This window comes from Carlito syrichta, unplaced genomic scaffold (assembly GCF_000164805.1).
Source record: "Carlito syrichta isolate Samal-C Ts95f unplaced genomic scaffold, Tarsius_syrichta-2.0.1 Scaffold305222, whole genome shotgun sequence".
In the NCBI taxonomy this organism is placed as follows: domain Eukaryota; kingdom Metazoa; phylum Chordata; class Mammalia; order Primates; family Tarsiidae; genus Carlito; species Carlito syrichta.
This window is the reverse complement of record NW_007249318.1, coordinates 1-9,604: the sequence shown is the minus strand read 5'-3', so window position 1 is coordinate 9,604 and position 9,604 is coordinate 1. Positions and strand designations below refer to the sequence as shown.

Below are 9,604 nucleotides of genomic sequence, written 5' to 3'. Positions count from 1 at the left end.
CCAGGCACAGTGGCTCACACCTGTAACCCCAGCATTTTGGGAGGCTGGGGTGAAAGGATTGCCTGAGGCCATGGGTTCAAGACCAGCCTGGGCAACTTGGTGAAACCTCATCTCTACAATGTATCAAAAAGTTACCCAGGTGTGGTGGCGCAGGCTACTATAATTAAAAATCCTTAGACTCTTAGGCTGCCTGTATTGAGACCATACTTCATAGAGATATTTAAGTAAATCACAGTAAAGAGATGTGGATCTAGAAAGCTGAAGTGTACTGATGAACACTCTACAGATCTTTTTTTCCAGCACTTATGGTCAAGTACTAGAGGCAGCCAAATTACTCTTCTCCCACTGCTGCCTTCTTTAACATACAGAAAGATCTCTCCAGAATTCTGAAATTAATCCCCACAAATGAGTGATTTTACCTATATCGCCCACTATCAAATTACAGAAAGCAATTCCACTGTCCAAATTATAGAAAGCAGTTAATGGAACTTTCTCATAGTCCCACATATAGTAATATGACCCTCAAACCCCACACACACACGAAAATTGGTCTTTGTTCATTCTCAGATGACAGGATGTCTGTCCCAAGAGTGACACAAGATGGGAGTTAAATCTCCCCATTGCTGTTTCTTCATCCCATCAACAGCTCTTCATTTCTTAAGCTATCTTCCTTTTCCAAAGAGATAATGTGTTACGCTGAAACTATCTTAAAACTTAACTGATATTAAGAAAATAGTTTTTAAAAACCCGTAATTCAGAAAACTCAAGGTGCTAGAACTCTAGAAAGAAGTGATAATAAAGATTTCCCAAAAAAAAATTAAGACTAAATGACTAAATAAGAAGGAACACAAGAGAATGAACACTAATAATTTTCAGGAATTAGAAGACAAAAGAAATTTTTTTTTTTTTTTTGAGTCAGACTCTCACTCTGTTGCCCAGACTGGAGTGCAGTGGCACATTCACAGCCACTGCAGCCTTGACCTGCTGGGCTCAGGGTGATCCTTCCACCTCAGCCTTCCAAGTAGCTAGAACTACAAGCACGTGCCACCATGCCCACCTAATTTTTTGATTTATTGTAGAGATGATTTATTGTAGCGGTCTCACCAAGTTGCCCAGACTGGTCTCAAACCCATGAGCTCAGGCAGTCCTCTCATCTCAACCTTCCAAAGTACTGGGATTATAGATGTAAGCTACCATGCCTGACCTTTTTTTAAAAAACAAAAGCAAAAAAAATACAGGATTTCACTCTGTTGCGCAGGCTGGAGTACAGTGGCATGATCCTGGCTCAAAGCAACCTCAGCCTCCTGGATTCAGTTAATCCTCTAAGCTTTGACCTCCCGAGTATCTGGAACTACAGGCACATACCACTATACCTGGCTAATTTCTTTTTTTTTTTTTGTAGAGACAAGGTCTTACTATGTGCTGAGGCTGGTCTCGAACTCCTGGGCTCAAGCTGTCCTCCTGCCTCAGCCTCCCAAAGTGTTAGAATTATAAGCATGAACCATTGCACCCAGCCTGGAAGTTTGTTTAAATGAAGGAGAAATATAGATAAAAAGTTAAAACCGGAAAAATGACATCAAAACTTGGCCGTAAAAAAAAATTTTGAACCCTAATAATATAATAGGATCTGTTCTTGCCCCCAAAGAAAACCAAAACAAAGAAATAGCTTAAAAACTGATAAGTGTAATTCAAGAAAAAAACTTTTTTTTTTTTTGAGTTGGAGTCTCACTCGGTCGCCCAGACTGGAGTGCAGTGGCTGCTCCCGGCCACTGCAGCCTCGCCTGCTGGACTCTGGCGATCCTTCCACCTCAGCCTTCCGAGTAGCCAGAATTACAGGCACGCGTTACCACGCCCGGCTGATTTTTTGATTTATTGTAGAGATGAGGTCTCGCTGCCCAGGCGGGTCTCGAACAATTCACTCACCTCAGCCTCCTGAAGGCGCGGGATTACAGGCTGAGCCACCAAGCCCGGCAAGAAAATTTTTCTAAAATACAACAAGATTTGAATCTATAAATTGAAAGGACAACCAGAATAGCCGAGACATGGTTTTATACTAGACTTGAACAAAAAAGAAAACTATCCTTTGGGCATACAGACATAGTGACTAAAGTTGTTAAGGGAAAAAAAACCAGATAGACTGTGACAGCAACACTTTATAACAGAAGTGAATGGAGTAATAATTAGAATACTCAAGGAAAATGTGAGCCGAAGATTATATGCTTTGTCAAGCTGACAAAAGTCACAGACAAGCCAGGCTCGGTGGCTCAGCCTGTAATCCAGTGCCTTGAGAGGCTGAGGTGAGTGAATTGCCTGAGCCCGTGGGTTTTTGACCCGCCTGGGCAACTTGGTGAGAATTCATCTCTACAATAAATCAAAAAACTAGCCGGGTGTGGTAGCGCGTGCCTGTAGTTCCAGCTAGTTTGAAGGCTGAGGTGGAAGAGTTGCTGGAGCCCAGCAGGTCGAGGCTGCAGTGGCCAGGAGTGGCCACTGCACTCCAGTCTAGGTGACAGAGTGAGACTCCAACTCAGGAAAAAAAAAGTCACAGACATATATCTATATGTGAGAACTAGGAATACTGTTTCTAGGACTTTTCCTGAGAAAAACAAGCTAAAAACAAGCTTCTGACAAACTAGCCAGAAGGATGATAACAATAGGAATGATTGTGAATATTAAATATATAGTTAGTTGTAGAACTATGACTAAATGAGTGTTAAAAGAGATTATAGCATGCAACAGCTATGTGAGCTGACAATGTAGATACAATATGACTCTTTTTTTGGTGGGGAGAACATGTCTAAAAATAAACACTTTAGTAATTGGTGAAATATTGACATTGCTATCCTGAAACTGTTGTGCATAATATAGGGTAAAGTGATTGAATATGATATTCTATCCTTTGTGTTCTTAATAATCAAGATTCTCTGTAGAAGAAAAGTAAACATAGGTGTTCAGTAAAAACCTCAAGATACTCAGTTTGAATTAGAGATATCAGTAAGAAATTGTGAAGTATTTTAATTTTGGGGAGAAAAGTACTTATTTATTTCTAGGCTCTGTTCACTGAATAAGACCTAAAAACAGTGAACAATTTCATAGCAATAAGCAGCCCTAGGTTGTGGTCTTGAAATACTATGTTTGGACAGGATATTTACAAGAAAGGCAACTGGAGTTGTATCAGGAATTTAGAAGCCAAATTGAAGAGGGTTCCATAGGCCAAACATGGGACAGTTTCATGCATCAGTTAAAGATAATGACTGACCAGGCATGGTGGCTCCCAGCACTTTGGGAGATTGAGGCGAGGGGATTGCTTGAGCCCAGGAGTTCAAGACCAGGCTGAGCAGCATAGTGAGACGTCAACTCTATAAAATAAAAGATAGTAACTGCAAGTGCTTTAATCACATTAGATAGGATTAGATCTTGAGTTCACAATGGTGCTTGCCTCACTTGGGAACAAGCATGTATCTTACCTTTTCTATATGCGCTGTACCATTGAATCACCAAGTAGTAGGTAAGGTGAGGTTCATTCTTATGGAAGTATACTAGCTTGTAAAGAAGGAATTATAAAATTAGAGGATCATTGTTTTACTTCTTGTATTGAGTCAGTAGTTTCAGGCTGTGAGCATTGATGCCTGCCAATATCGCAGAAAGGAACACAACCAGATGTTATGTGTCTCATGGTGAAGAACACAGAACCACCAAGAAGTTGTGTTGCCAGAATTTAAAAAAGATTCTATGACCTCTAGAACTAGCTACCAATTTATAGGCAATACAGAGGTACAAGATTTTTTTTTAGGCTTGTAGATTAAAAGTTGAGGTGTTATCTGGAGACAAAACTAGCATTGAGAGATACACACTTGGATAGTAAATAAAGAACAACACAGTGGTCACCATAAATAGGGATATGTAAAGTAGTTATAACGCTTTGCATTCAGATGTCTCCTCTGAGGGGACATCATAAATCTAGTAAACGACTCGGATGTTCCCTCTCAGGGTACAAAGAGGTTGTTGGTGACTAAACAGGACAAACCTATGCAAGCACAAATTTTTCAAAAGTGTATGTATTCTTGAAGTTTTCCATTCAGAAACAATGAAAATCCCATATCCCATTTTAGATTTGTCAAGCTTCTGATCAAACAGCTGAGAAGTGGTTTTCAGGAATCACAAGTGTATTCTTCCACATCATCTTCGAACAACAAGCTGGACAATAAATTACATATTATTAATGTAGGAGGAAGAAAATGAGATGAGACTGTATTGTCTGCTCAAATCAAAAAACACCAGGGAAAAATGTCAGACAAATTACTGTTGCACAATATGTATCAATGAACCTGCAACGATACTGGTGACTCTTTCACACATTACCACGTTAGAAAAATATAAGATATATAATTTTAATTTTTTTGTCATAAATAAGTTCCTCAATGTCAAATTCCATTGTAAGCCAAATATCATTACAATAAAATAATTGATTCCGACGCTATACTGTTTAATGTGAAGTGATTCGTTTTTCAGTATTTCGTTAAAAAGTGCAAGAGAGTTGCTGGTCAGTGATTTGTGAGATGTCCCCCAGTGCAAAAGGTTAAACTTTTAAAACTACATTTTTGGCCCGGCTCAGTAGCTCAGCCTGTAATTCCAGCACTTTGGGAGGCTGAGGCCAGTAGATTGCCTGAGCCTGCGAGTTCGGGACCAGCCCAGGCAACTTGGCAGGCCCTCGTCTCTACAATATATCAAAAATCGGCTGGGCATGGTAGCACATGCTTGTAGTTCCAGCTACTTGAAAGGCTGAGGTGAAAGGATCGCTGGAGCCCAGTGAGTCAACACTGGGGTGGCCGTGAGCATGCCATTGCACTCCAGGCTGGGTGACAGAGTGGGATTCCAACTCAAAAAAAAAACCTTTCATTTTTAAAACTCAGTGGAAAGAGATCAAAGATACTACATAAATAGGGCCAGTATATCTGAGAATATACAGTGTAACTAAGAACATATGCCTATTAAACAAGAAAACAACCACCGCTTTTATCTGTGGGAACTCCTTTTGCCTATACTACTCCATCTAGAGGAATGTATTTGTCCTTCATATTCCATCACTGATTTGTCCATTAATATAGTGAGTTGGTAGTGTGATTTGCATTTGTGCTGTTTTTGTATTAGAGTTGTTCTTGCCTTGACAGTTTCAAAAATACATACCTGTTGGGGCCCTCCTTCTAGATTATTTTGATTCAGAAGCTCTGTAGTAGTCTGGGTGTCTTTTTGTTATTTGTCTACTGTTCTACAGGAAGTTATGCTGAAAAGCCATTTTCTCATCTTCTTACCAGATTAAGTCCAGTCTGTTGCTCTTAACTCTTCTCCGTTTTCCCCCCTCACCCCCTCATCTCTTTCCCTACTCCTGTTGCCTTTGTACCCTCCTGGACTATGGAATTGATCTCCTTAATGATCTTTTAGTTGATGTTTAAACTCCTCAGATTCATCCTTTAATCTGCTACTGGAGTGACTGTTAATTGGTGATTGGATCACATAACTGCATGGATGGATCCTCATTACCCTGCAGGATAAAATCTAATCTCCCTAAAAGATCCTCCACAAGCTGGCTCTTGCCTTCTTTGCCAGTTATTTCTCTTTACCCACAGAAGGGTCCCCTCCTCCCTTAGCACTAGTCATGGTGATCTGTAAATATTCTATTTTTTTAATGCTTTTCTAGCAGTGTTCAATTGAGCTTTCTGTTCCTGAGAGCACCCATTTTCCAGCTTTGGAATTCATCTTTAAGAATTCTTAAAATTCACCAGTAATGAAACCTTTTCTGATACCATTTTCAAGAGAAATTAATACTCCGCCCTAGTACTCTTCCTTCCCTAATGTGAATTTTTATCATAGTCTTTCTAACCTTTTATTGTACTTATTTGTCTACAATTGATCTTTGTAGTGAAATTGTGACTCTTGTAAGGTCAGGGACTCTTCTTAATTATGTGAATTGCCTTTGTATTCCTAGCACGGTCCCTGGCACATAGTCTGCCTCTGCCCTAAAGCAGTCTTACAAATGAGGGGAGAATACTGTACATTTCACCAACCACATTGTCCTCCTTAAATCTGAGGAAAATGATTCACATTCTTGTTCATCCAGCTTTCTTTGCCTCCTCATTTGGCACACATATCTATCCTAAAGGAGGTGGGACCTTGCACATTTAGTCTGTTTATTTAAAAAATAAAACTGGGCTCAGTGGCTCAGCCTGTAATCCCATGCCTTTGGGAGGCTGAGGTGAGTGGATTGCCTGAGCCTGCGGGTTCGAGACCCACCTGGGCAGCGAGACCTCATCTCTACAATAAATCAAAAAAAATCAGCCGGGCGTGGTAGCGCATGCCTGTAATTCTGGCTACTTGGAAGGCTGAGGCGGAAGGATTGCTGGAGCCCAACAGGCGAGGCTGCGGTGGCCGGGAGCGGCCACTGCGCTCCAGTCTGGGTGACAGAGTGAGACTCCAACTCAAAAAATAAAATAAAATCCCTCTTATATCAAAGGAAATGGAACTTAGAACCTAAGATTTGCATAATAATAATTGATTTTGCATTTCAACATTTTCTATATTTTTGTTATAATTCTGAATGCAGTGTTAAATTAGTAAATGCTAATATGTAATTATTTGATCGGTTCCATGATGATGGCTACTTTGTGAAAAGTGCCAGAATGATCAGCTTTCTGTATCAACCATTCATATCCCTTTTCTCCTAGCCTTCTTTGAATCCAGAAGCTGGCAAACAGAATCAGCCATGCAGACCTATTGGGACCCCTTCTGGAGTGTGGGGTAGGTAGATTTTGCCATTTTAAAGGCACAACTTTATAATTTTTTTTAGCAGGGAAAGAAGCACAAATTCTTTGTCTCTTTTTGTTGTTGTTTTTCTTGTTTCTCATCTCATCCATTTACATATGGTAACTAACATCTAGTCTTCAGTAATCTGAGTGTCTACAACTATAGATTACTCTCCCCTCCAAAATACCATTGAAATGTAACTGTGATAGTGGAATCAGAATACAGACAACCGAGAGATTTGTACAGCCCTGAATTTGATTTTAAGTAAAGTAATATAAAGTTCATAAAATGTAATTTTTAAAACCAGGTGTGTGGCACTCCCATAACAGAACTCTGGGATACTGAGGTGGGAGGATTGCTTGAAGCCAGGAGTTCGAGACTAGCCTGGGTAACAAAGACAGACCTCCTGTCTACAAAAAAATTAGAAATTATTCAGGTATGGTGGCATGCACCTATAATCCCAGCTATACCAGAGACTGAGGCAGAAGGACCCTTTGACCCCAGGATTTGAAGGCTATCGTGAGCAATGATCCCACCACTGTGCCTGGGTGACAGAACAAAACTCTGTCTCTTTTTAGAAAGGTGGGGGAGCAGGGCTGAGCTCAGCGGCCTACACCTGTAATCCCAGCACTTTGGGAGGCCAAAACAGGAGGACTGCCTGAACCCAAGAGTTCTACACCAGCCTCTGCAACATAGGAATACCCTATCTCTATAAATTAAAATAAATGTTTTGAGGTAATTTTTTATTAATGTTGCTAATTTGCTTATAACAGTTATGTTTTATGTATTACACTTGTCTTCTAAACACATGGTAGGAATACCTAATAATATCTTTATGTATTCGTGTGTGTGTGTGTGTGTGTGTGTGTGTGTGTGTGTGTTTAAGAGATGGGAGTCTTGCTGTGTTGCACAGGCTAGCCTTGACCTCCTGGCCTCAAGCGATCCTCCCACTTCAACCTACCAAGTAGCTGGGATTACAGACACATGTCACCTGCCTGGCTTCTCTATATTATTAAATACTCTTTAAAAGTGTTCTTTGAAAGGTTATGTAATATCACATACTACAGATGTACTATTTTGTTTAGCCAAGTTCCAGGTGGTGGGTTTTTTATCTTGTTTTTTTGACAATTAGAAATGGTGCTTATTGTGTAGGGCAAGAGGAAAGCATATATAAATGTATGCATGTTTGTTTGTATGTATATGTTGGGAATAGCTAGACTTATAAAAAATTGACAGATATGAATCAGTGTATTTCAAACGAAACCTAATCTGTGGCATTGAGGTCTTTGACATTTACGGTTTGAACTCTTCCAGCCCCTTCCTTAGACATGTTAATAGCCATACATTTTATTGGGTAGTCTTTAACATATCTAAATAGTGGATTTGGATCCAGAGTATAGGATTAAGGGTGATGCTGTGACTTCTCTTTCCTAACGGTGTACTCATATATCTTTGTTCCAGTTTGCCTCATCAGAGGGTCCCGTAGCAGGTTCCTTTCTCTAATTATCTCATCTCTCTCCATTCCCATGCTGACAGAAGCTACTGCCTTTGGATATATTCTTATTTGGTTCATGCCTGATTGATCTATATATTAGACATGCTGGGCCCCTGAGGAACTGCTAACATCTTTTGACTTTCTGACTGATTTATGAGTTTAGTATCGAGTGCTGCGTACGCTGCCTTTTTTCCTACAGTTCTCAAGTAGTCTCACTTTTGAGTATATCTACTAGGTACACACCAGGAAATGTTTATCCCTGTCTCAACTGTCAGCTCTTTGTTGAAAGTGAGGCCTTTGTATAAACTGCTTCATGTTGCACAACAGGTTTGACATTCTTTTGCCTCTCCACTATTATATTTCCCAGAAAACCCACCTAGTGCCAAGCAACCCTCCAAGATGCTAGTTATCAAAAAAATTTCCAAAGAGGATCCTGCTGCTGCCTTTTCTGCTGCATTCACCTTACAAGGATCTCACCATGCAAATGGGAACAAATCGTCATCCATGGTTCCAAGTGTCTATAAGAACCTGGTTCCTAAGCCTGCACCACCTCCTTCTAAGGTATGAGTTAGAATCAGTATGAGAACCTTATACAACAGAGTTTTGGGAATAAATCAGAAAAAATTTAGTAAATTTGTTTGCCCTGTCAAGTCATTCACCAGATATTCATTCAGTATACGTACAGTATTGTACTTTGTCTTCAGAGTCTTATGCTGCAAACTGGATTTTTATTAGGCCTCTCATGCATATTAGCTTCATCTGGTAAACCTACTCTTTCTGATTTTCAACTTTCTTTAATAGCTTCAACTTCCATCTCCTCAGTCAGCTTGCATGCCTTGGCTGTTTCTTTCCTCCTCATTCTCCCCAGCCAAGCAGGTACAAAGTCCCTATCAGTTATTCCCTCTATGTTGTCCTTATTTAGGATCTTGTCATATCACATTACTGTTGTAGTATACTCTTCTACTTTCTCATCTGTCTATAGTTATGTCCACAGAACTGCCAGAATGATCATCCTAAAACAATTGAACATATCTCATTCGTTCCTAAATCCCTTTGGTGGTTCCCAACCATTTATAGCAGGGATTGGTAAAATTTTCTGTGAAAGGCCAGATAATATTCTAGGCTTTGCTGGTCACATGTGATCTTTACTAACAGTGTATATTACTCTTTCTTTTTATATTTTTTATTTTTATTTTTTATTTTTTGACTTGGAGTCTCACTCAGTCACCCAGACTGGTACTCCCGGCCACCGCAGCCTCGACCTGCTGGGCTCCAGTGATCCTTCCGCCTCAGCCTTCCAAGTAGCTGGAA

At 40.1% G+C, this 9,604-nt stretch overlaps 1 protein-coding gene across 4 annotated transcripts in view; it reads left to right on the top strand.

Moving 5' to 3' along the window:
• GPBP1L1 (GC-rich promoter binding protein 1 like 1) overlaps positions 1 to 8,880 on the top strand; it is a 50,010-nt gene extending 41,130 nt beyond the window's left edge. For all 4 annotated transcript variants that reach the window (XM_008061365.1, XM_008061366.1, XM_021714097.1 and 1 more), the window contains 2 exons: positions 6,720 to 6,792; positions 8,661 to 8,880. In XM_008061365.1, the coding sequence (XP_008059556.1) occupies positions 6,720 to 6,792; positions 8,661 to 8,860 (273 nt within the window). In that variant the 3' untranslated portion in view covers positions 8,861 to 8,880. The remainder of the gene's footprint in view (positions 1 to 6,719; positions 6,793 to 8,660) is intronic.
• Positions 8,881 to 9,604: the final 724 nt, after the last annotated feature.